The sequence below is a fragment of the Petromyzon marinus genome, chromosome 66 (genome assembly GCF_048934315.1).
Source record: "Petromyzon marinus isolate PM22_M1 ecotype Great Lakes invasive population chromosome 66, UKy_Petmar_22M1.pri1.0, whole genome shotgun sequence".
Lineage (NCBI taxonomy): Eukaryota > Metazoa > Chordata > Hyperoartia > Petromyzontiformes > Petromyzontidae > Petromyzon > Petromyzon marinus.
In genome coordinates, this window is record NC_133732.1 from 5,287,285 (window position 1) to 5,312,918 (window position 25,634).

The 25,634-nt window shown below is 52.8% G+C and overlaps 1 protein-coding gene across 3 annotated transcripts in view; it reads right to left on the bottom strand.

The window, feature by feature from the left end:
- Positions 1-23,909, bottom strand: part of LOC116957906 (TIP41-like protein) — a 65,049-nt gene extending 41,140 nt beyond the window's left edge. The window contains exons 1-4 of one of the 3 annotated variants that reach the window (XM_076054458.1): positions 23,794-23,909; positions 20,205-20,351; positions 17,168-17,284; positions 2,197-2,296 (exon numbers count right to left, since the gene is read on the bottom strand). In XM_076054458.1, coding sequence (XP_075910573.1) covers positions 2,197-2,296; positions 17,168-17,284; positions 20,205-20,351; positions 23,794-23,801 — 372 coding nt within the window. In that variant the 5' untranslated portion in view covers positions 23,802-23,909. Of the gene's footprint in view, positions 1-2,196; positions 2,297-17,104; positions 17,285-20,204; positions 20,352-23,793 lie in introns of all 3 variants that reach the window. The other 2 variants (XM_076054457.1, XM_076054459.1) reach the window with 2 other exon arrangements.
- Positions 23,910-25,634: the final 1,725 nt, after the last annotated feature.

A 25,634-nucleotide genomic window follows, 5' to 3' on the forward strand; every position in this document is an offset into this window, starting at 1 on the left:
TCAGTCACTCACTCAGTCACTCAGTCACTCACTCAGTCACTCAGTCACTCACTCAGTCAGTCACTCATTCACTCACTCAGTCAGTCACTCACTCAGTCACTCAGTCACTCACTCAGTCACTCACTCAGTCATTCACTCATTCACTCACTCAGTCACTCAGTCACTCAGTCAGTCACTCACTCAGTTACTCAGTCACTCAGTCAGTCACTCAGTCACTCACTCAGTCACTCAGTCAGTCACTCAGTCAGTCACTCAGTCAGTCACTCAGTCAGTCAGTCACTCAGTCAGTCACTCAGTCACTCACTCACTCAGTCACTCACTCACTCAGTCACTCACTCACTCAGTCACTCACTCAGTCACTCACTCACTCAGTCACTCACTCAGTCAGTCACTCACTCAGTCACTCACTCACTCACTCAATCAGTCACTCACTCACTCAGTCACTCACTCAGTCAGTCACTCACGCACTCACTCACTCCCTCCGTCACTCAGTCACTCACTCAGTCACTCACTCACTCAGTCACTCAGTCACTCACTCAGTCACTCACTCACTCACTCAGTCAGTCAGTCACTCAGTCACTCACTCACTCAGTCACTCAGTCAGTCAGTCACTCACTCAGTCAGTCACTCACTCAGTCACTCACTCACTCACTCAGTCACTCACTCAGTCACTCACTCAGTCACTCAGTCGCTCGCTCACTCACTCACTCACTCACTCTCTCACTCACTTACTCAGTCACTCACTCACTCGCTCACTCAGTCGCTCGCTCGCTCACTCACTCAGTCGCTCACTCACTCACTCACTCAGTCACTCACTCACTCAGTCACTCAGTCACTCACTCAGTCACTCACTCAGTCACTCACTCACTCAGTCAGTCAGTCAGTCAGTCACTCAGTCACTCACTCAGTCACTCACTCAGTTACTCACTCACTCAGTCACTCACTCACTCAGTCACTCAGTCAGTCAGTCACTCACTCAGTCAGTCACTCACTCAGTCACTCACTCACTCACTCAGTCACTCACTCAGTCACTCACTCAGTCACTCAGTCGCTCGCTCACTCACTCACTCACTCTCTCACTCGCTCACTCAGTCACTCAGTCACTCACTCACTTACTCTCTCTCTCTCGCGCTCGCTCACTCACTCACTCACTCGCTCACTCACTCACTCACTCGCTCACTCAGTCGCTCGCTCGCTCACTCACTCAGTCGCTCACTCACTCGCTCACTCAGTCACTCACTCAGTCACCCACTCAGTCACTCACTCAGTCACTCACTCACTCAGTCGCTCACTCACTCACTCACTCAGTCACTCACTCACTCAGTCACTCAGTCGCTCACTCAGTCACTCACTCAGTCACTCACTCAGTCACTCACTCACTCAGTCACTCCCTCACTCAGTCACTCCCTCACTCAGTCACTCACTCAGTCGCTCACTCAGTCACTCACTCACTCAGTCAGTCACTCACTCAGTTACTCAGTCACTCACTCAGTCACTAACTCAGTCACTCAGTCACTCACTCAGTCAGTCACTCACTCACTCACCCACCCCCTCACTCACCCACTCGCCCACTCACTCTCCCAGACACCCGCCCACACACCCGCCCACCCACTCACCCACACACCCACCCACACACCCACCCACACACCCACCCACACACCCACCCACACACTCTCGCACACACCCGCCCACACACTCGCCCACACACTCACTCACCCACACACTCACTCACCCACCAACCCACACAGTCACCCACAAAACCACCCGCTCACCCACCCAACCACCCGCTAACCCACACACTCTCCCACACACCCACCCACACACCCACCCACTCACCCACCCACACACCCACCCACACACCCACCCACACACCCACCCACACACCCGCCCACCCACCCACTCACCCACCCGCCCACACACCTGCTCACCCACTCACCCACACACTCACCCACACACCCTCCCACACACCCACCCACACACACACCCACCCACACACCCACCCACACACCCACCCACCCACCCACTCACCAACTCACCCACCCACCCACCCACACACCCACCCACACACCCGCCCACACACCCACACACCCACACACCCACCCACCCACTCACCCACACACACACCCAGCCACACACCCACCCACACACTCACCCACCCACTCACCCACCCACCCACACACCCGCCCACTATCTCACCTGCAGGGTGTGAGTGTCCCCTGTGAGTGTCCCACGGTAGTCCGTGGTGAAGGTCCAGTCAAACGGTTTCACCACGTCAGGGCACATCTCAGCCTCCGACCTGAACACGCACACAGACAAAGGGTGAGTCTGTGGGTCTCTGTGTGGTGAGTCTGTGGGTGTGTGTGGTGAGTCTATGGGTGTCTGTGTGGTGAGTCTGTGGGTCTCTGTGTGGTGAGTCTGTGGGTCTCTGTGTGGTGAGTCTGTGGGTCTCTGTGTGGTGAGTCTGTGGGTGTCTGTGTGGTGAGTCTGTGGGTCTCTGTGTGGTGAGTCTGTGGGTCTCTGTGTGGTGAGTCTGTGGGTCTCTGTGTGGTGAGTCTGTGGGTGTGTGTGGTGAGTCTGTGGGTCTCTGTGTGGTGAGTCTGTGGCTCTCTGTGTGGTGAGTCTCTGGGTCTGTTTGTGGTGAGTCTGTGGGTCTTTGTGTGGTGAGTCTGTGGGTCTCTGTGTGGTGAGTCTGTGGGTGTGTGTGGTGAGTCTGTGGGTCTCTGTGTGGTGAGTCTGTGTGTCTCTGTGTGGTGAGTCTGTGGGTGTCTGTGTGGTGAGTCTGTGGGTCTCTGTGTGGTGAGTCTGTGGGTCTCTGTGTGGTGAGTCTGTGGGTCTCTGTGTGGTGAGTCTGTGGGTGTCTCTGTGTGGTGAGTCTGTGGGTCTCTGTGTGGTGAGTGTGTGGGTCTCTGTGTGGTGAGTCTGTGGGTCTCTGTGTGGTGAGTCTGTGGGTCTCTGTGTGGTGAGTCTGTGGGTCTCTGTGTGGTGAGTCTGTGGGTGTCTGTGTGGTGAGTCTGTGGGTCTCTGTGTGGTGAGTCTGTGGGTCTCTGTGTGGTGAGTCTGTGGGTCTCTGTGTGGTGAGTCTGTGGGTCTCTGTGATGAGTCTGTGGGTCTCTGTGTGGTGAGTCTGTGGGTCTCTGTGTGGTGAGTCTGTGGGTCTCTGTGTGGTGAGTCTGTGGGTCTCTGTGTGGTGAGTCTGTGGGTGTGTGTGGTGAGTCTGTGGGTCTCTGTGTGGTGAGTCTGTGGGTCTCTGTGTGGTGAGTCTGTGGGTCTCTGTGTGGTGAGTGTGTGTGTCTCTGTGTGGTGAGTCTGTGGGTGTCTGTGTGGTGAGTCTGTGGGTCTCTGTGTGGTGAGTCTGTGGGTCTCTGTGTGGTGAGTCTGTGGGTCTCTGTGTGGTGAGTCTGTGGGTGTCTCTGTGTGGTGAGTCTATGCGTGTCTCTGTGTGGTGAGTGTGTGGGTCTCTGTGTGGTGAGTCTGTGGGTCTCTGTGTGATGAGTCTGTGGGTCTCTGTGTGGTGAGTTTGTGGGTGTCTGTGTGGTGAGTCTGTGGGTGTGTGTGGTGAGTCTGTGGGTCTCTGTGTGATAAGTCTGTGGGTCTCTGTGTGGTGAGTCTGTGGGTCTCTGTGGTGAGTCTGTGGGTCTCTGTGGTGAGTCTGTGGGTCTCTGTGTGGTGAGTCTGTGGGTGTCTCTGTGTGGTGAGTCTGTGGGTGTCTCTGTGTGGTGAGTCTGTGGGTGTCTGTGTGGTGAGTCTGTGGGTGTCTCTGTGTGGTGAGTCTGTGGGTCTCTGTGTGGTGAGTCTGTGGGTCTCTGTGTGGTGAGTCTGTGGGTCTCTGTGTGGTGAGTCTGTGGGTCTCTGTGTGGTGAGTCTGTGGGTCTCTGTGTGGTGAGTCTGTGGGTCTCTGTGTGGTGAGTCTGTGGGTGTCTGTGTGGTGAGTCTGTGGGTCTCTGTGTGGTGAGTCTGTGTGTCTCTGTGTGGTGAGTCTGTGGGTGTCTGTGTGGTGAGTCTGTGGGTCTCTGTGTGGTGAGTCTGTGGGTCTCTGTGTGGTGAGTCTGTGGGTCTCTGTGTGGTGAGTCTGTGGGTGTCTCTGTGTGGTGAGTCTGTGGGTCTCTGTGTGGTGAGTGTGTGGGTCTCTGTGTGGTGAGTCTGTGGGTCTCTGTGTGGTGAGTCTGTGGGTCTCTGTGTGGTGAGTCTGTGGGTCTCTGTGTGGTGAGTCTGTGGGTGTCTGTGTGGTGAGTCTGTGGGTCTCTGTGTGGTGAGTCTGTGGGTCTCTGTGTGGTGAGTCTGTGGGTCTCTGTGTGGTGAGTCTGTGGGTCTCTGTGATGAGTCTGTGGGTCTCTGTGTGGTGAGTCTGTGGGTCTCTGTGTGGTGAGTCTGTGGGTCTCTGTGTGGTGAGTCTGTGGGTCTCTGTGTGGTGAGTCTGTGGGTGTGTGTGGTGAGTCTGTGGGTCTCTGTGTGGTGAGTCTGTGGGTCTCTGTGTGGTGAGTCTGTGGGTCTCTGTGTGGTGAGTGTGTGTGTCTCTGTGTGGTGAGTCTATGCGTGTCTCTGTGTGGTGAGTGTGTGGGTCTCTGTGTGGTGAGTCTGTGGGTCTCTGTGTGATGAGTCTGTGGGTCTCTGTGTGGTGAGTTTGTGGGTGTCTGTGTGGTGAGTCTGTGGGTGTGTGTGGTGAGTCTGTGGGTCTCTGTGTGATAAGTCTGTGGGTCTCTGTGTGGTGAGTCTGTGGGTCTCTGTGGTGAGTCTGTGGGTCTCTGTGGTGAGTCTGTGGGTCTCTGTGTGGTGAGTCTGTGGGTCTCTGTGTGGTGAGTCTGTGGGTCTCTGTGTGGTGAGTCTGTGGGTCTCTGTGTGGTGAGTCTGTGGGTGTCTGTGATGAGTCTGTGGGTCTCTGTGTGGTGAGTCTGTGGGTGTCTGTGTGGTGAGTCTGTGGGTCTCTGTGTGGTGAGTCTGTGGGTCTCTGTGTGGTGAGTCTATGTGTCTCTGTGTGGTGAGTCTGTGGCTCTCTGTGTGGTGAGTCTGTGGGTGTCTGTGTGGTGAGTCTGTGGGTCTCTGTGTGGTGAGTCTGTGAGTGTCTCTGTGTGGTGAGTCTGTGGGTCTCTGTGTGGTGAGTCTGTGGGTCTCTGTGTGTTGAGTCTGTGGGTCTCTGTGTGGTGAGTCTGTGGGTCTCTGTGTGGTGAGTCTGTGGGTCTCTGTGTGGTGAGTCTGTGGGTGTGTGTGTGGTGAGTCTGTGGGTCTCTGTGTGTTGAGTCTGTGGGTCTCTGTGTGGTGAGTCTGTGGGTCTCTGTGTGGTGAGTCTATGTGTCTCTGTGTGGTGAGTGTGGGTCTCTGTGTGGTGAGTCTGTGGGTCTCTGTGTGGTGAGTCTGTGGGTCTCTGTGTGGTGAGTCTGTGGGCCTCTCTGTGGTGAGTCAGTGGGTCTCTGTGTGGTGAGTCTGTGGGTCTCTGTGTGGTGAGTCTGTGGGTGTCTCTGTGTGGTGAGTCTGTGGGTCACTGTGTGGTGAGTCTGTGGGTCTCTGTGTGGTGAGTCTGTGGGTTACTGTGTGGTGAGTATATGGGTCTCTGTGTGGTGAGTCTGTGGGTCTCTGTGTGGTGAGTATATGGGTCTCTGTGTGGTGAGTCTGTGGGTTACTGTGTGGTGAGTCTATGGGTCTCTGTGTGGTGAGTCTGTGGGTCTCTGTGTGGTGAGTCTGTGGGTCTCTGTGTGGTGAGTCTGTGGGTCTCTGTGTGATAAGTCTGTGGGTCTCTGTGTGGTGAGTCTGTGTGTGTCTGTGTGGTGAGTCTGTGGGTCTCTGTGTGAGTCTACGGGTCTCTATGTGAGTCTGTGTGTCTCTGTGTGAGTCTATGGGTCTCTGTGTGGTGAGTCTGTGGGTCTCTGTGTGGTGAGTCTGTGGGTCATTGTGTGGTGAGTCTGTGGGTCTGTGTGTGATGAGTCTGTGGGTCTCTGTGTGGTGAGTCTGTGGGTCTCTGTGTGGTGAGTCTGTGGGTCTCTGTGTGGTGAGTCTGTGGGTCTCTGTGTGGTGAGTCTGTGGGTCTCTGTGTGATGAGTCTGTGGGTCTCTGTGTGGTGAGTCTGTGTGTGTCTGTGTGGTGAGTCTATGGGTCTCTGTGTGAGTCTACGGGTCTCTATGTGAGTCTGTGTGTCTCTGTGTGAGTCTATGGGTCTCTGTGTGGTGAGTCTGTGGGTCTCTGTGTGGTGAGTCTGTGGGTCTCTGTGTGGTGAGTCTGTGGGTCTCTGTGTGGTGAGTCTGTGGGTGTCTGTGTGGTGAGTCTACGGGTCTCTGTGTGGTGAGTCTGTGGGTCTCTGTGTGGTGAGTCTGTGGGTCTCTGTGTGATGAGTCTGTGGGTCACTGTGTGGTGAGTCTGTGGGTCTCTGTGTGGTGAGTCTGTGGGTCTCTATAAGTGAGTCTGTGGGTCTCTGTGTGGTGAGTCTGTGGGTGTCTGTGTGGTGAGTCTGTGGGTCTCTGTGATGAGTCTGTGGGTCTCTGTGTGGTGAGTCTGTGGGTCTCTGTGTGGTGAGTCTGTGGGTCTCTGTGTGGTGAGTCTGTGGGTGTCTGTGTGGTGAGTCTGTGGGTCTCTGTGTGGCGAGTCTGTGGGTCTCTGTGTGGTGAGTCTGTGGGTCTCTGTGTGGTGAGTCTGTGGGTCACTGTGTGGTGAGTCTGTGGGTCTCTGTGTGGTGAGTCTGTGGTCTCTGTGTGATGAGTCTGTGGGTCACTGTGTGGTGAGTCTGTGGGTCTCTGTGTGGTGAGTCTGTGGGTCTCTATAAGTGAGTCTGTGGGTCTCTGTGTGGTGAGTCTGTGGGTGTCTGTGTGGTGAGTCTGTGGGTCTCTGTGATGATTCTGTGGGTCTCTGTGTGGTGAGTCTGTGGGTCTCTGTGTGGTGAGTCTGTGGGTCTCTGTGTGGTGAGTCTGTGGGTGTCTGTGTGGTGAGTCTGTGGGTCTCTGTGTGGCGAGTCTGTGGGTCTCTGTGTGGTGAGTCTGTGGGTCTCTGTGTGGTGAGTCTGTGGATCAATGTGTGGTGAGTCTGTGGGTCTCTGTGTGGTGAGTCTGTGGGTCTCTGTGTGATGAGTCTGTGGGTCACTGTGTGGTGAGTCTGTGGGTCTCTGTGTGGTGAGTCTGTGGGTCTCTGTGTGGTGAGTCTGTGGGTGTCTCTGTGTGGTGAGTCTGTGGGTCACTGTGTGGTGAGTCTGTGGGTCTCTGTGTGGTGAGTCTGTGGGTTACTGTGTGGTGAGTATATGGGTCTCTGTGTGGTGAGTCTGTGGGTCTCTGTGTGGTGAGTCTGTGGGTCTCTGTGTGGTGAGTCTGTGGGTCTCTGTGTGGTGAGTTTGTGGGTCTCTGTGTGGTGATCCTACGGGTCTCTGTGTGGTGAGTCTGTGGGTCTCTGTGTGATGAGTCTGTGGGTCTCTGTGTGGTGAGTCTGTGGGTCTCTGTGTGGTGAGTCTGTGGGTCTCTGTGTGATGAGTCTGTGGGTCTCTGTGTGGTGAGTCTGTGTGTGTCTGTGTGGTGAGTCTGTGGGTCTCTGTGTGAGTCTACGGGTCTCTATGTGAGTCTGTGTGTCTCTGTGTGAGTCTATGGGTCTCTGTGTGGTGAGTCTGTGGGTCTCTGTGTGGTGAGTCTGTGGGTCTGTGTGTGATGAGTCTGTGGGTCTGTGTGTGGTGAGTCTGTGGGTCTCTGTGTGGTGAGTCTGTGGGTCATTGTGTGGTGAGTCTGTGGGTCTGTGTGTGATGAGTCTGTGGGTCTCTGTGTGGTGAGTCTGTGGGTCTCTGTGTGGTGAGTCTGTGGGTCTCTGTGTGGTGAGTCTGTGGGTCTCTGTGTGGTGAGTCTGTGGGTCTCTGTGTGATGAGTCTGTGGGTCTCTGTGTGGTGAGTCTGTGTGTGTCTGTGTGGTGAGTCTGTGGGTCTCTGTGTGAGTCTACGGGTCTCTATGTGAGTCTGTGTGTCTCTGTGTGAGTCTATGGGTCTCTGTGTGGTGAGTCTGTGGGTCTCTGTGTGGTGAGTCTGTGGGTCATTGTGTGGTGAGTCTGTGGGTCTGTGTGTGATGAGTCTGTGGGTCTCTGTGTGGTGAGTCTGTGGGTCTCTGTGTGGTGAGTCTGTGTGTCTCTATGTGATGAGTCTGTGGGTCTCTGTGTGGTGAGTCTGTGGGTCTCTGTGTGGTGAGTCTGTGTGTCTCTATGTGAGTATGTGTGTCTCTATGTGAGTCTGTGTGTCTCTGTGTGGTGAGTCTATGGGTCTCTGTGTGGTGAGTCTGTGGGTCTCTGTGTGGTGAGTCTGTGGGGCTCTGTGTGGTGAGTCTGTGGGTTACTGTGTGGTGAGTCTGTGTGTCTATGTGTGGTGAGTCTGTGGGTCTCTGTGTGATGAGTCTGTGGGTCTCTGTGTGGAGAGTCTGTGGGTCTCTGTGTGGTGAGTCTGTGGGTCTCTGTGTGGTGAGTCTGTGGGTCTCTGTGTGATGAGTCTGTGGGTCTCTGTGTGGTGAGTCTGTGTGTGTCTGTGTGGTGAGTCTGTGGGTCTCTGTGTGAGTCTACGGGTCTCTATGTGAGTCTGTGTGTCTCTGTGTGAGTCTATGGGTCTCTGTGTGGTGAGTCTGTGGGTCTCTGTGTGGTGAGTCTGTGGGTCATTGTGTGGTGAGTCTGTGGGTCTGTGTGTGATGAGTCTGTGGGTCTCTGTGTGGTGAGTCTGTGGGTCTCTGTGTGGTGAGTCTGTGGGTCTCTGTGTGGTGAGTCTGTGGGTCTCTGTGTGATAAGTCTGTGGGTCTCTGTGTGATGAGTCTGTGGGTCTCTATGTGAGTCTGTGTGTCTCTGTGTGGTGAGTCTATGTGTCTCTGTGTGGTGATTCTGTGGGTCTCTGCGTGGTGAGTCTACGGGTCTCTGTGTGATGATTCTATGGGTCTCTGTGTGATGAGTCTGTGGGTCTCTGTGTGGTGAGTCTGTGGGTCTCTGTGTGGTGAGTCTGTGTGTCTCTATGTGAGTATGTGTGTCTCTATGTGAGTCTGTGTGTCTCTGTGTGGTGAGTCTATGGGTCTCTGTGTGGTGAGTCTGTGGGTCTCTGTGTGGTGAGTCTGTGGGTCTCTGTGTGGTGAGTCTGTGGGTTACTGTGTGGTGAGTCTGTGTGTCTATGTGTGGTGAGTCTGTGGGTCTCTGTGTGATGAGTCTGTGGGTCTCTGTGTGGTGAGTCTGTGGGTCTCTGTGTGGTAAGTCTGTGGGTGTCTGTGTGGTGAGTCTGTGGGTCTCTGTGTGGTGAGTCTGTGAGTGTCTCTGCATGGTGAGTCTGTGGGTCTCTGTGTGGTGAGTCTGTGGGTCTCTGTGTGGTGAGTCTGTGGGTCTCTGTGTGGTGAGTCTGTGGGTCTCTGTGTGGTGAGTCTGTGGGTGTCTCTGTGTGGTGAGTCTGTGGGTCTCTGTGTGGTGAGTCTGTGGGTCTCTGTGTGGTGAGTCTGTGGGTCTCTGTGTGGTGAGTCTGTGGGTCTCTGTGTGGTGAGTCTGTGTGTGTCTGTGTGGTGAGTCTGTGGGTCTCTGTGTGAGTCTACGGGTCTCTATGTGAGTCTGTGTGTCTCTGTGTGAGTCTATGGGTCTCTGTGTGGTGAGTCTGTGGGTCTCTGTGTGGTGAGTCTGTGGGTCATTGTGTGGTGAGTCTGTGGGTCTTTGTGTGATGAGTCTGTGGGTCTCTGTGTGGTGAGTCTGTGGGTCTCTGTGTGGTGAGTCTGTGGGTCTCTGTGTGGTGAGTCTGTGGGTCTTTGTGTGATGAGTCTGTGGGTCTCTGTGTGGTGAGTTTGTGGGTCTCTGTGTGGTGAGTCTGTGGGTCTTTGTGTGGTGAGTCTGTGGGTCTCTGTGTGGTGAGTCTGTGGGTCTCTGTGTGATGAGTCTGTGGGTCTCTGTGTGATGAGTCTATGGGTCTCTGTGTGGTGAGTCTGTGGGTCTCTGTGTGGTGAGTCTGTGGGTCTCTGTGTGGTGAGTTTGTGGGTCTCTGTGTGGTGAGTCTGTGTGTCTCTGTGTGAGTCTATGCTTCTCTGTGTGGTGAGTCTGTGGGTCTCTGTGTGATGAGTCTGTGGGTCTCTGTGTGGTGAGTCTGTGGGTCTCTGTGTGGTGAGTCTGTGTGTCTCTATGTGAGTCTGTGTGTCTCTATGTGAGTCTGTGTGTCTCTGTGTGAGTCTGTGTGTCTCTATGTGAGTCTGTGTGTCTCTGTGTGATGAGTCTGTGGGTGTCTATGTGAGTCTGTGGGTCTCTGTGTGGTGAGTCTGTGGGTGTCTCTGTGTGGTGAGTTTGTGGGTCTCTGTGTGGTGAGTCTGTGGGTCTCTGTGTGGTGAGTCTGTGGGTCTCTGTGTGGTGAGTGTGTGGGTCTCTGTGTGGTGAGTCTGTGGGTGTCTGTGTGGTGAGTCTGTGGGTCTCTGTGTGATGAGTCTGTGTGTCTCTGTGTGATGAGTCTGTGTGTCTCTATGTGAGTCTACGGGTCTCTATGTGAGTCTGTGTGTCTCTGTGTGAGTCTGTGTGTCTCTGTGTGGTGAGTCTGTGTGTCTCTGTGTGAGTCTGTGTGTCTCTATGTGAGTCTGTGTGTCTCTATGTGAGTCTGTGTGTCTCTATGTGAGTCTGTGGGTCTCTGTGTGATGAGTCTACGGGTCTCTATGTGAGTCTGTGTGTCTCTGTGTGAGTCTGTGTGTCTCTGTGTGAGTCTGTGTGTCTCTATGTGAGTCTGTGTGTCTCTATGTGAGTCTGTGTGTCTCTATGTGAGTCTGTGTGTCTCTGTGTGAGTGAGTCTGTGTGTCTCTATGTGAGTCTGTGTGTCTCTATGTGAGTCTGTGTGTCTCTGTGTGAGTGAGTCTGTGTGTCTCTATGTGAGTCTGTGTGTCTCTATGTGAGTCTGTGTGTCTCTATGTGAGTCTGTGTGTCTCTATGTGAGTCTGTGTGTCTCTATGTGAGTCTGTGTGTCTCTATGTGAGTCTACGGGTCTCTATGTGAGTCTGTGTGTCTCTGTGTGAGTCTACGGGTCTCTGTGTGAGTCTATGGGTCTCTATGTGAGTCTGTGTGTCTCTATGTGAGTCTGTGTGTCTCTGTGTGAGTCTGTGTGTCTCTATGTGAGTCTGTGTGTCTCTGTGTGAGTCTGTGTGTCTCTGTGTGAGTCTATGGGTCTCTATGTGAGTCTACGGGTCTCTGTATGAGTCTATAGGTCTCTGTGTGATGAGTCTGTGTCTCTATGTGAGTCTACGGGTCTCTATGTGAGTCTGTGGGTCTTTGTGTGATGAGTCTACGGGTCTCTGTGTGAGTCTGTGTGTCTCTATGTGAGTCTGTGTGTCTCTGTGTGAGTCTGTGTGTCTCTGTGTGGTGAGTCTGTGTGTCTCTGTGTGAGTCTGTGTGTCTCTGTGTGTGTCTGTGTGTCTCTATGTGAGTCTGTGTGTCTCTATGTGAGTCTGTGTGTCTCTGTGTGAGTCTGTGTGTCTCTATGTGAGTCTATGGGTCTCTATGTGAGTCTACGGGTCTCTGTATGAGTCTATAGGTCTCTGTGTGATGAGTCTGCGGGTCTCTATGTGAGTCTATGTGTCTGTGTGTGATGAGTCTATGGGTCTCTATGTGAGTCTACGGGTCTCTATGTGAGTCTACGGGTCTCTGTGTGAGTCTGTGGGTCTCTGTGTGAGTCTGTCGGTCTCTGCGTGAGTCTGTGTGTCTCTGTGTGATGAGTCTATGGGTCTCTGTGTGGTGAGTCTGTGTGTCTCTGTGTGAGTCTGTGGGTCTCTGTGTGGTGAGTCTGTGGGTCTCTGTGTGGTGAGTCTGTGGGTCTCTGTGTGGTGAGTCTGTGTGTCTCTATGTGAGTCTGTGTGTCTCTATGTGAGTCTGTGTGTCTCTATGTGAGTCTGTGTGTCTCTGTGTGAGTCTGTGTGTCTCTATGTGAGTCTGTGTGTCTCTATGTGAGTCTGTGTGTCTCTATGTGAGTCTACGGCTCTCTATGTGAGTCTACGGGTCTCTATGTGAGTCTGTGTGTCTCTATGTGAGTCTGTGGGTCTCTGTGTGAGTCTGTCGGTCTCTGCGTGAGTCTGTGTGTCTCTGTGTGGTGAGTCTGTGGGTCTCTGTGTGGTGAGTCTGTGTGTCTCTGTGTGATGAGTCTATGGGTCTCTGTGTGGTGAGTCTGTGGGTCTCTGTGTGGTGAGTCTATGGGTCTCTGTGTGGTGAGTCTGTGGGTCTCTGTGTGGTGAGTCTGTGAGTCTCTGTGTGAGTCTGTGGGTCTCTGTGTGGTGAGTCTGTGGGTCTCTGTGTGGTGAGTCTACGGGTCTCTGTGTGGTGAGTCTGTGTGTCTCTATGTGAGTCTGTGTGTCTCTGTGTGAGTCTGTGTGTCTCTGTGTGGTGAGTCTGTGTGTCTCTGTGTGAGTCTGTGTGTCTCTATGTGAGTCTGTGTGTCTCTATGTGAGTCTGTGTGTCTCTATGTGAGTCTGTGGGTCTCTGAGTGAGTCTGTGTGTCTCTGTGTGAGTCTGTGTGTCTCTGTGTGAGTGAGTCTGTGTGTCTCTATGTGAGTCTGTGTGTCTCTGTGTGAGTGAGTCTGTGTGTCTCTATGTGAGTCTGTGGGTCTCTGTGTGGTGAGTCTGTGGGTCTCTGTGTGGTGAGTCTGTGGGTCTCTGTGTGGTGAGTCTGTGGGTCTCTGTGTGATGAGTCTGTGTGTCTCTGTGTGTCTCTATGTGAGTCTGTGTGTCTCTATGTGAGTCTGTGTGTCTCTGTGTGATGAGTCTGTGTGTCTCTGTGTGAGTGAGTCTGTGTGTCTCTATGTGAGTCTGTGGGTCTCTATGTGAGTCTGTGTGTCTCTATGTGAGTCTGTGTGTCTCTATGTGAGTTTGTGTGTCTCTGTGTGAGTCTGTGTGTCTCTATGTGAGTCTACGGGTCTCTATGTGAGTCTGTGGGTCTCTGTGTGATGAGTCTACGGGTCTCTGTGTGAGTCTGTGTGTCTCTATGTGAGTCTGTGTGTCTCTATGTGAGTCTGTGTGTCTCTGTGTGAGTCTGTGTGTCTCTGTGTGGTGAGTCTGTGTGTCTCTGTGTGAGTCTGTGTGTCTCTGTGTGTGTCTGTGTGTCTCTATGTGAGTCTGTGTGTCTCTATGTGAGTCTGTGTGTCTCTGTGTGAGTCTGTGTGTCTCTATGTGAGTCTGTGTGTCTCTGTGTGAGTCTGTGTGTCTCTATGTGAGTCTGTGTGTCTCTGTGTGAGTCTGTGTGTCTCTGTGTGAGTCTGTGGGTGTCTGTGTGGTGAGTCTGTGGGTCTCTGTGTGGTGAGTCTGTGGGTCTTTGTGTGGTGAGTCTGTGGGTCTCTGTATGAGTCTATGGGTGTCTGTGTGGTGAGTCAGTGGATGTCTCTGTGTGGTGAGTGTGTGGGTCTCTGTGTGGTGAGTCTATGGGTCTCTGTGTGAGTCTGTGTGTCTCTATGTGAGTCTGTGGGTCTCTATGTGAGTCTGTGTGTCTCTATGTGAGTCTGTGGGTCTCTGTGTGAGTCTATGGGTGTCTGTGTGGTGAGTCAGTGGATGTCTCTGTGTGGTGAGTCTATGGGTCTCTGTGTGATGAGTCTGTGGGTCTCTGTGTGATGAGTCTGTGGGTCTCCATGTGAGTCTGTGTGTCTCTGTGTGAGTCTGTGTGTCTCTATGTGAGTCTGTGTGTCTCTGTGTGGTGAGTCTGTGTGTCTCTATGTGAGTCTGTGTGTCTCTATGTGAGTCTGTGTGTCTCTATGTGAGTCTGTGTGTCTCTGTGTGAGTCTGTGGGTGTCTCTGTGTGATGAGTCTGTGTGTCTCTGTGTGAGTCTGTGTGTCTCTGTGTGAGTCTGTGTGTCTCTGTGTGTGTCTGTGTGTCTCTATGTGAGTCTGTGTGTCTCTATGTGAGTCTGTGTGTCTCTGTGTGAGTCTGTGTGTCTCTATGTGAGTCTGTGTGTCTCTGTGTGAGTCTGTGTGTCTCTATGTGAGTCTGTGTGTCTCTGTGTGAGTCTGTGTGTCTCTGTGTGAGTCTGTGGGTGTCTGTGTGGTGAGTCTGTGGGTCTCTGTGTGGTGAGTCTGTGGGTCTTTGTGTGGTGAGTCTGTGGGTCTCTGTATGAGTCTATGGGTGTCTGTGTGGTGAGTCAGTGGATGTCTCTGTGTGGTGAGTGTGTGGGTCTCTGTGTGGTGAGTCTATGGGTCTCTGTGTGAGTCTGTGTGTCTCTATGTGAGTCTGTGGGTCTCTATGTGAGTCTGTGTGTCTCTATGTGAGTCTGTGGGTCTCTGTGTGAGTCTATGGGTGTCTGTGTGGTGAGTCAGTGGATGTCTCTGTGTGGTGAGTCTATGGGTCTCTGTGTGATGAGTCTGTGTGTCTCTGTGTGATGAGTCTGTGTGTCTCTATGTGAGTCTGTGTGTCTCTATGTGAGTCTGTGTGTCTCCATGTGAGTCTGTGTGTCTCTGTGTGATGAGTCTGTGTGTCTCCATGTGAGTCTGTGTGTCTCTGTGTGAGTCTGTGTGTCTCTGTGTGGTGAGTCTGTGTGTCTCTATGTGAGTCTGTGTGTCTCTGTGTGAGTCTATGGGTCTCTGTGTGATGAGTCTGTGTGTCTCTGTGTGATGAGTCTGTGTGTCTCTGTGTGAGTCTGTGTGTCTCTATGTGAGTCTGTGTGTCTCTATGTGAGTCTGTGTGTCTCTATGTGATGAGTCTGTGTGTCTCTGTGTGAGTCTGTGTGTCTCTATGTGAGTCTGTGGGTCTCTATGTGAGTCTGTGTGTCTCTATGTGAGTCTATGTGTCTCTGTGTGATGAGTCTGTGGGTCTCTATGTGAGTCTGTGTGTCTCTATGTGAGTCTATGTGTCTCTGTGTGATGAGTCTGTGGGTCTCTATGTGAGTCTGTGTGTCTCTATGTGAGTCTGTGTGTCTCTGTGTGATGAGTCTGTGGGTCTCTATGTGAGTCTGTGTGTCTCTATGTGAGTCTATGTGTCTCTGTGTGGTGAGTCTGTGGGTGTCTCTATGTGAGTCTGTGTGTCTCTATGTGAGTCTGTGTGTCTCTATGTGAGTCTGTGTGTCTCTGTGTGATGAGTCTGTGTGTCTCTATGTGAGTCTATGGGTCTCTGTGTGATGAGTCTGTGTGTCTCTGTGTGATGAGTCTGTGTGTCTCTATGTGAGTCTGTGTGTCTCTATGTGAGTCTGTGTGTCTCCATGTGAGTCTGTGTGTCTCTGTGTGAGTCTATGGGTCTCTATGTGAGTCTGTGTGTCTCTATGTGAGTCTATGTGTGGTGAGTCTGTGTGTCTCTGTGTGATGAGTCTGTGTGTCTCTGTGTGATGAGTCTACGGGTCTCTATGTGAGTCTGTGTGTCTCTGTGTGAGTCTGTGTGTCTCTGTGTGAGTCTGTGTGTCTCTATGTGAGTCTGTGTGTCTCTATGTGAGTCTGTGGGTGTCTGTGTGATGAGTCTGTGGGTCTCTATGTGAGTCTGTGTGTCTCTATGTGAGTCTGTGGGTCTCTGTGTGAGTCTATGGGTGTCTGTGTGGTGAGTCAGTGGATGTCTCTGTGTGGTGAGTCTATGGGTCTCTGTGTGATGAGTCTGTGTGTCTCTGTGTGATGAGTCTGTGTGTCTCTATGTGAGTCTGTGTGTCTCTATGTGAGTCTGTGTGTCTCCATGTGAGTCTGTGTGTCTCTGTGTGATGAGTCTGTGTGTCTCCATGTGAGTCTGTGTGTCTCTGTGTGAGTCTGTGTGTCTCTGTGTGGTGAGTCTGTGTGTCTCTATGTGAGTCTGTGTGTCTCTGTGTGAGTCTATGGGTCTCTGTGTGATGAGTCTGTGTGTCTCTGTGTGATGAGTCTGTGTGTCTCTGTGTGAGTCTGTGTGTCTCTATGTGAGTCTGTGTGTCTCTATGTGAGTCTGTGTGTCTCTATGTGATGAGTCTGTGTGTCTCTGTGTGAGTCTGTGTGTCTCTATGTGAGTCTGTGGGTCTCTATGTGAGTCTGTGTGTCTCTATGTGAGTCTATGTGTCTCTGTGTGATGAGTCTGTGGGTCTCTATGTGAGTCTGTGTGTCTCTATGTGAGTCTGTGTGTCTCTGTGTGATGAGTCTGTGGGTCTCTATGTGAGTCTGTGTGTCTCTATGTGAGTCTATGTGTCTCTGTGTGGTGAGTCTGTGGGTGTCTCTATGTGAGTCTGTGTGTCTCTATGTGAGTCTGTGTGTCTCTATGTGAGTCTGTGTGTCTCTGTGTGATGAGTCTGTGTGTCTCTATGTGAGTCTATGGGTCTCTGTGTGATGAGTCTGTGTGTCTCTGTGTGATGAGTCTGTGTGTCTCTATGTGAGTCTGTGTGTCTCTATGTGAGTCTGTGTGTCTCCATGTGAGTCTGTGTGTCTCTGTGTGAGTCTATGGGTCTCTATGTGAGTCTGTGTGTCTCTATGTGAGTCTATGTGTGGTGAGTCTGTGTGTCTCTGTGTGATGAGTCTGTGTGTCTCTGTGTGATGAGTCTACGGGTCTCTATGTGAGTCTGTGTGTCTCTGTGTGAGTCTGTGTGTCTCTGTGTGAGTCTGTGTGTCTCTATGTGAGTCTGTGTGTCTCTATGTGAGTCTGTGGGTGTCTGTGTGATGAGTCTGTGGGTCTCTATGTGAGTCTGTGTGTCTCTATGTGAGTCTGTGTGTCTCCATGTGAGTCTGTGTGTCTCTGTGTGAGTCTATGGGTCTCTATGTGAGTCTGTGTGTCTCTATGTGAGTCTATGTGTGGTGAGTCTGTGTGTCTCTGTGTGATGAGTCTGTGTGTCTCTGTGTGATGAGTCTACGGGTCTCTATGTGAGTCTGTGTGTCTCTGTGTGAGTCTGTGTGTCTCTGTGTGAGTCTGTGTGTCTCTATGTGAGTCTGTGTGTCTCTATGTGAGTCTGTGTGTCTGTGTGTGATGAGTCTGTGTGTCTCTATGTGAGTCTGTGTGTCTCTGTGTGAGTCTGTGTGTCTCTATGTGAGTCTGTGTGTCTCTATGTGAGTCTGCGGGTCTCTATGTGAGTCAATGTGTCTGTGTGTGATGAGTCTATGGGTCTCTATGTGAGTCTACGGGTCTCTATGTGAGTCTGTGGGTCTCTGTGTGATGAGTCTACGGGTCTTTGTTTGAGTCTGTGGGTCTCTATGTGAGTCTGTGTGTCTCTATGTGAGTCTATGGGTCTCTGTGTGAGTACAGCGTCCTCCCCCTCCCCCTCCCCCATACCGGCTGCTCCGCCAGGCCTCGGCACACGCCACCTGCACGTGTTGCCGTGAGGTGAGCACGTGCCTGAGGGCTCCGCGTGCCGTGAACTCCACCCCGAAGCCCCCGGCATGGACGAGCGAGAGGACGTTGTCTCCAAACGTCATCTCGGGCAGCGCCGGCAGGCCCAGCTCCTCCGCTAGACTGTCACGCGCAGAGACACACACACACAGACACACACACAGACACACAGACACACAGACACACACACAGTTACACACACAGACACACACACACAGAGACACACACACACAGACACACACACAGACACACAGACACACACAGACACACACACACGCGCACAGACACACACACGCACAGACACACACACAGATACAGACACACACAGACACACACAGACACACGCACGCACATATGTACATAGAGATTCATACATATAGATACACACACAAACACACACGCACAGACACACACACAGACACGTACACGCACAGACACACACACGCACAGACACGCGCACAGACACACACACACACAGATACACACACGCACAGACACACAGACACACACAGACACACGCACGCACATACGTACATAGAGATTCATACATATAGAAACACACACAAACACACACACAGACACGTACACGCACAGACACACACACACACAGACACACACACACACAGACACACACACACACAGATACACACACGCGCAGACACACACACACACAGATACACACACACATACACACACACACAGACACACACGCACAGACACACAGACACACACACAGACACGCACACACAGACACACAGACACACACAGACACACGCACGCACATATGTACATAGAGATCCATACATATAGATACACACACAAACACACACACAGACACGTACACGCACAGACACACACACACACAGACACACACACACACAGATACACACGCACAGACACACAGACACACACACAGACACGCACACACAGACACACAGACACACACAGACACACGCACGCACATATGTACATAGAGATTCATACATATAGATACACACACAAACACACACACAGACACGTACACAGACACACACACAACACACACACACGCACAGACATACACACACACACAGAGACACACACAGACACGCACATACAAAGATAAAAGACAAAGATCCCCCGTGTAGCCTTAACAGACTGTAGGGGCAAGTGCTGTTAGCAAGCACCTATGAAGGCCGGTAACGGTACACGAGGGGGTGGGTGGCCAGCACCACGCCCGACCGCCTTTGTCTCCCTAGTGGCAATGTTTACACACCGCACCAGGTACTCATTTGAGGCTGAGTCGACCTAGGGGAGGCCCAGGACCGGTTCAGATAATCGTCACTGGTGTTGGCCGTGAGCGGGAATCGAACCCGGGTCGCCAGGTTCATAGCGCAGCGTAGCGCTAACCACTACACTACCGGTCCCCACAAACTACCACACCCACCCACCCACCACTACACCCACCCACCACCACACCCACTCACCACCACACCCACTCACCCACCCACCACTACACCCACCCACCACCACACCCACTCACCACCACACCCACTCACCCACCCACCACACCCACTCACCCACTCACCACCACACCCACTCACCACCACACCCACTCACCACCACACCCACTCACCCACTCACCACCACACCCACTCACCACCCACCCAACCACTACCACACCCACTCACCCACTCATCCACCCACCACAGCCACCACACCCACTCACCACCACACCCATCAAGCTCCCCCCTACCCACCCACCCAAGCTCCCCCCACCCACCAAGCTCCCCCCCACCCATCAAGCTCCCCCCTACCCACCCACCCACCAAGCTCCCCCTACCCACCCACCCCTCCACCCACCAAGCTCCCCCTACCCACCCACCCACCAAGCTCCCCCTACCCACCAACCCCTCCACCCACCAAGCTCCCCCTACCCACCCCCCCACCCACCAAGCTCCCCCCACCCACCCACCCACCAAGCTCCCCCTACCCACCCACCCACCAAGCTCCCCCCACCCACCCACCCACCAAGCTCCCCCTACCCACCCCCCCCACCCACCAAGCTCCCCCCACCCACCCACCCACCAAGCTCCCCCTACCCACCCACCCACCCACCAAGCTCCCCCTACCCACCAACCCCTCCACCCACCAAGCTCCCCCTACCCACCCACCCACCCACCAAGCTCCCCCTACCCCCCCACCCACCAAGCTCCCCCTACCCACCCACCCACCAAGCTACCCCCCACCCACCCTCCCACCAAGCTCCCCCTACCCACCCCCCCACCCACCAAGCTCCCCCCACCCACCCACCCACCAAGCTCCCCCCACCCCCCCACCCACCAAGCTCCCCCTACCCACCCACCCACCCACCAAGCTCCCCCCACCCACCAACCCCCTCCCACCCACCAAGCTCCCCCTACCCACCCACCAAGCTCCCCCTACCCCTCCACCCACCAAGCTCCCCCTACCCCTCCACCCACCAAGCTCCCCCTACCCACCCACCCACCAAGCTCCCCCCACCCCCCCACCCACCAAGCTCCCCCCACCCACCAAGCTCCCCCTACCCACCCCCCCACCCACCAAGCTCCCCCTACCCACCCCCCCACCCACCAAGCTCCCCCCACCCACCCACCCACCAAGCTCCCCCCACCCACCAAGCTCCCCCTACCCCCCCACCCACCAAGCTCCCCCCACCCCCCCACCCACCAAGCTCCCCCTACCCACCCCCCCACCCACCAAGCTCCCCCTACCCACCCACCCACCAAGCTCCCCCCACCCCCCCACCCACCAAGCTCCCCCTACCCACCCCCCCACCCACCAAGCTCCCCCTACCCACCCCCCCACCCACCAAGCTCCCCCCACCACCCACCCACCAAGCTCCCCCCACCCACCAAGCTCCCCCTACCCCCCCACCCACCAAGCTCCCCCTACCCACCCACCAAGCTCCCCCTACCCCCCCACCCACCAAGCTCCCCCTACCCACCCACCAAGCTCCCCCTACCCCCCCACCCACCAAGCTCCCCCTACCCACCCCCCCACCCACCAAGCTCCCCCCACCCACCGCTCCATGTCAGCGGAGGGCATGATGTGGCTTCGTGTGGTGCTGATGAGCCACGGGCCGAATGTGAACCTCTGTGGGTTCCGGTAGCGGCCCCGCACCGAATCAGAAGCATCGTCCACGTCGCCACAGAGGGCTCCCGGCATCTTACTGTGGAGTGGCGGAAGGGGCGGGAGGGGCAGAGGGGAGAGGTCATGGAGAGAGAGGGGGGAGAGATGGACATGGGGATAGATGTGGGTCTCTGTGTGGTGAGTCTGTGGGTCTCTGTGTGGTGAGTCTGTGGGTCTCTGTGTGGTGAGTCTGTGGGTCTCTGTGTGGTGAGTCTGTGGGTCTCTGTGTGGTGAGTCTGTGGGTCTCTGTGTGGTGAGTCTGTGGGTCTCTGTGTGGTGAGTCTGTGGGTCTCTGTGTGGTGAGTCTGTGGGTCTCTGTGTGGTGAGTCTATGGGTCTCTGTGTGATGAGTCTATGGGTCTCTGTGTGGTGAGTCTGTGGGTCTCTGTGTGGTGAGTCTGTGGGTCTCTGTGTGGTGAGTCTGTGGGTCTCTGTGTGGTGAGTCTGTGGGTCTCTGTGTGGTGAGTCTGTGGGTCTCTGTGTGGTGAGTCTGTGGGTCTCTGTGTGGTGAGTCTGTGGGTCTCTGTGTGGTGAGTCTGTGGGTCTCTGTGTGGTGAGTGTAGTGAGTGGTGAGTGAGTGGGGAGTGGGTGGTGAGTGAGTGATGAGTGTAGTGAGTGGTGAGTGAGTGGTGAGTGTTGTGAGTGAGTATGGTGAGTGTAGTGAGTGGTGAGTGGGTGGTGAGTGAGTGAGTGAGTGGTGAGTGTAGTGAGTGGTGAGTGAGTGGTGAGTGGTGAGTGAGTGGTGAGTGGTGAGTGGGTGGTGAGTGAGTGGTGAGCGGTGAGTGGGTGGTGAGTGAGTGGTGAGTGTAGTGAGTGGTGAGTGAGTGGTGAGTGAGTGTGGTGAGTGAGTGGTGAGTGAGTGAGTATGGTGAGTGTAGTGAGTGGTGAGTGAGTGGTGAGTGGGTGGTGAGTGAGTGGTGAGTGTAGTGAGTGGTGAGTGAGTGGTGAGTGTTGTGAGTGAGTATGGTGAGTGTAGTGAGTGGTGAGTGGGTGGTGAGTGAGTGAGTGGTGATTGAGTGTAGTGAGTGGTGAGTGAGTGGTGAGTGAGTGAGTGAGTGGTGAGTGTAGTGAGTGGTGAGTGAGTGGTGAGTGAGTGGTGAGTGAGTGAGTGATGAGTGTAGTGAGTGGTGAGTGAGTGGTGAGTGAGTGGTGAGTGAGTGAGTAGTGAGTGAGTGAGTGGTGAGTGAGTGGTGAGTGAGTGTGGTGAGTGAGTGTGGTGAGTGAGTGGTGAGTGTAGCGAGTGGTGAGTGAGTGTAGTGAGTGGTGAGTGGGTGGTGAGTGAGTGTAGTGAGTGGTGCGTGTAGTGAGTGTGGTGAGTGTAGTGAGTGGTGAGTGTAGTGACTGGTGAGTGTAGTGGTGAGTGGGTGGTGAGTGTAGTGAGTGAGTGGTGAGTGAGTGGTGAGTGTAGTGAGTGGTGAGTGAGTGGTGAGTGTAGTGAGTGGTGAGTGTAGTGAGTGGTGAGTGAGTGGTGAGTGAGTGGTGAGTGAGTGAGTGTAGTGAGTGAGTGGTGAGTGTAGTGGTGAGTGAGTGTAGTGAGTGGTGAGTGTAGTGAGTGGTGAGTGAGTGGTGAGTGAGTGGTGAGTGTAGTGAGTGGTGAGTGAGTGGTGAGTGAGTGTGGTGAGTAAGTGGTGAGTGTAGTGAGTGGTGAGTGAGTGGTGAGTGAGTGTAGTGAGTGGTGAGTGTAGTGAGTGGTGAGTGTAGTGAGTGGTGAGTGAGTGGTGAGTGAGTGGTGAGTGGGTGGTGAGTGAGTGGTGAGTGTAGTGAGTGAGTCGTGAGTGGTGAGTGAGTGGTGAGTGAGTGGTGAGTGAGTGAGTGGTGACGGTGGTGAGTGAGTGGTGAGTGAGTGGTGAGTGTAGTGAGTGGTGAGTGAATGGTGAGTGAGTGAGTGTAGTGAGTGAGTGGTGAGTGTAGTGGTGAGTGAGTGTAGTGAGTGGTGAGTGTGGTGAGTGTAGTGAGTGGTGAGTGAGTGGTGAGTGAGTGGTGAGTGTAGTGAGTGGTGAGTGAGTGGTGAGTGTAGTGAGTGGTGAGTGAGTGGTGAGTGGTGAGTGGGTGGTGAGTGAGTGAGTGGTGAGTGAGTGGTGAGTGGGTGGTGAGTGGGTGGTGAGTGAGTGGTGAGTGAGTGTGGTGAGTGAGTGTGGTGAGTGTGTGGTGAGTGGGTGGTGAGTGAGTGATGAGTGTAGTGAGTGGTGAGTGAGTGGTGAGTGTGGTGAGTGAGTGAGTGGTGAGTGAGTGTGGTGAGTGTGGTGAGTGAGTGAGTGGTGAGTGAGTGTGGTGAGTGAGTGTGGTGAGTGAGTGGTGAGTGAGTGGTAAGTGAGTGGTGAGTGAGTGTGGTGAGTGAGTGTGGTGAGTGGGTGGTGAGTGAGTGGTGAGTGAGTGTGGTGAGTGAGTGTGGTGAGTGGTGAGTGTGGTGAGTGGGTGGTGAGTGGTGAGTGAGTGGTGAGTGTGGTGAGTGGGTGGTGAGTGAGTGGTGAGTGGGTGGTGAGTGAGTGTAGTGGGTGGTGAGTGAGTGGTGAGTGGGTGGTGAGTGTAGTGGGTGGTGAGAGAGTGAGTGAGTGTAGTGAGTGGTGAGTGTAGTGAGTGGTGAGTGAGTGGTGAGTGAGTGATGAGTGTAGTGAGTGGTGAGTGAGTGGTGAGTGAGTGAGTGGTGAGTGAGTGGTGAGTGAGTGTGGTGAGTGGGTGGTGAGTGAGTGGTGAGTGGTGAGTGAGTGGTGAGTGAGTGAGTGTAGTGAGTGGTGAGTGTAGTGAGTGGTGAGTGTAGTGAGTGGTGAGTGAGTGTGGTGAGTGAGTGAGTGGTGAGTGAGTGGTGAGTGTGGTGAGTGAGTGAGTGGTGAGTGGGTGAGTGAGTGTGGTGAGTGAGTGGTGAGTGAGTGATGAGTGTAGTGAGTGGTGAGTGAGTGTGGTGAGTGAGTGAGTGGTGAGTGAGTGTGGTGAGTGAGTGGTGAGTGTGTGAGTGTAGTGAGTGGTGAGTGAGTGGTGAGTGAGTGTGGTGAGTGAGTGAGTGGTGAGTGGGTGAGTGAGTGGTGAGTGAGTGGTGAGTGAGTGGGTGGTGAGTGAGTGGTGAGTGAGTGTGGTGAGTGGGTGGTGAGTGAGTGGTGAGTGGTGAGTGAGTGGTGAGTGAGTGGTGAGTGTAGTTAGTGGTGAGTGAGTGGTGAGTGGTGAGTGAGTGGTGAGTGAGTGGTGAGTGAGTGGGTGGTGAGTGAGTGGTGAGTGAGTGAGTGTAGTGAGTGAGTGGTGAGTGAGTGTGGTGAGTGTGGTGAGTGAGTGAGTGGTGAGTGAGTGGTGAGTGTAGTGAGTGAGTGGTGAGTGAGTGTGGTGAGTAAGTGGTGAGTGTGTGGTGAGTGAGTGGTGAGTGAGTGGTGAGTGAGTGTAGAGAGTGGTGAGTGAGTGTGGTGAGTGAGTGTGGTGAGTGAGTGAGTGGTGAGTGAGTGAGTGGTGAGTGGGTGGTGAGTGAGTGGTGAGTGAGTGTTGAGAGCTACATCTCACCTCTCCATCACGACCAGCCCGAGTGGCGCGGACGTGACGTCACGTACGCGGCGGGCCGGCCAAACGGTGACGTCATGCTTCACCACCGGGATCAGTGGGTGGCTTGCGGTGACGTCTGGTCCACATCCGGCATTGGCGGCGGCAGTGCGATGACGTCATGCGCACCTCCGTTGTGAGGGGATTCGTGCGATGACGTAATGTGCTCTTACCGCGTGAACATGACGTCATCATTTAATCTTAACACCAAAATCTGCAACAGTGTAGTGTATGTGCAGTGTATTGTTTAGTGTACACTACACTATTTACTACACTATACACTACACTATTTACTACACTGTACACTACACTATTTACTACACTATACACTACACTATATACTACACTTTACACTACACTATTTACTACACTATACACTACACTATATACTACACTATACACTACACTATTTACTACACTATACACTACACTATATACTACACTATTTACTACACTATACACTACACTATATACTACACTATACACTACACTATATACTACACTATACACTACACTATTTACTACACTATACACTACACTATACACTACACTATACACTACACTATACACTACACTATACACTACACTATATACTACACTATACACTACACTATATACTACACTATACACTATACTATACACTACACTACATACTACACTACACTATACACTACACTACTATACACTACACTATAAACTACACTACACACTACACTACACTATACACTACACTACTATACACTACACTATACACTACACTATACATTACACTATACACTACACTACACACTACACTATACACTACACTATATACTACACTATACACTACACTACACACTACACTATACACTACACTATACACTCCACTATACACTACACTACACACTACACTATACACTACACTATACACTACACACTACTCTATACACTATACACTACACGATACACTACACTACACACTACACTATACACTACACTATACACTACACACTACACTATACACTACACTATACACTACACTATACACTACACTACACTATACACTACACTATACACCACACTATACACTACTACACTATACACTACTACACTATACACTACACTATACACTATACACTACACTATACACTACACTATACACTACACTATACACTACACACTACACTACACACTACACTACACACTACACTATACACTACACTATACACTACACACTACTCTATACACTATACACTACACTATACACTACACACTACACTATACAATACACTATACACTACACTATACACTACACTACACTATACACTACACTATACACCACACTATACCCTACTACACTATACACTACACTATACACTACACTATACACTACACACTACTCTATACACTATACACTACACTATACACTACACTACACACTACACTATACACTACACTATACACTACACACTACACTATACACTACACTATACATTACACTATACACTACACTACACTATACACTACACTATACACCACACTATACACTACTACACTATACACTACTACACTACTACACTATACACTACACTATACACTACACTATACACTACACTATACACTACACTACACACTACACTACACACTACACTACACACTACACTATACACTACACTATACACTACATTGTTGTGCATTTGCTCTCCAACACGCAACCGGTAATTGCTGTACTACTAACGAATTTGCTTGGTTTGTAGTATATAGTGTAGTGCATAGTGTAGACTATACACTACACTATACACTACACACTACACTATACACTACAC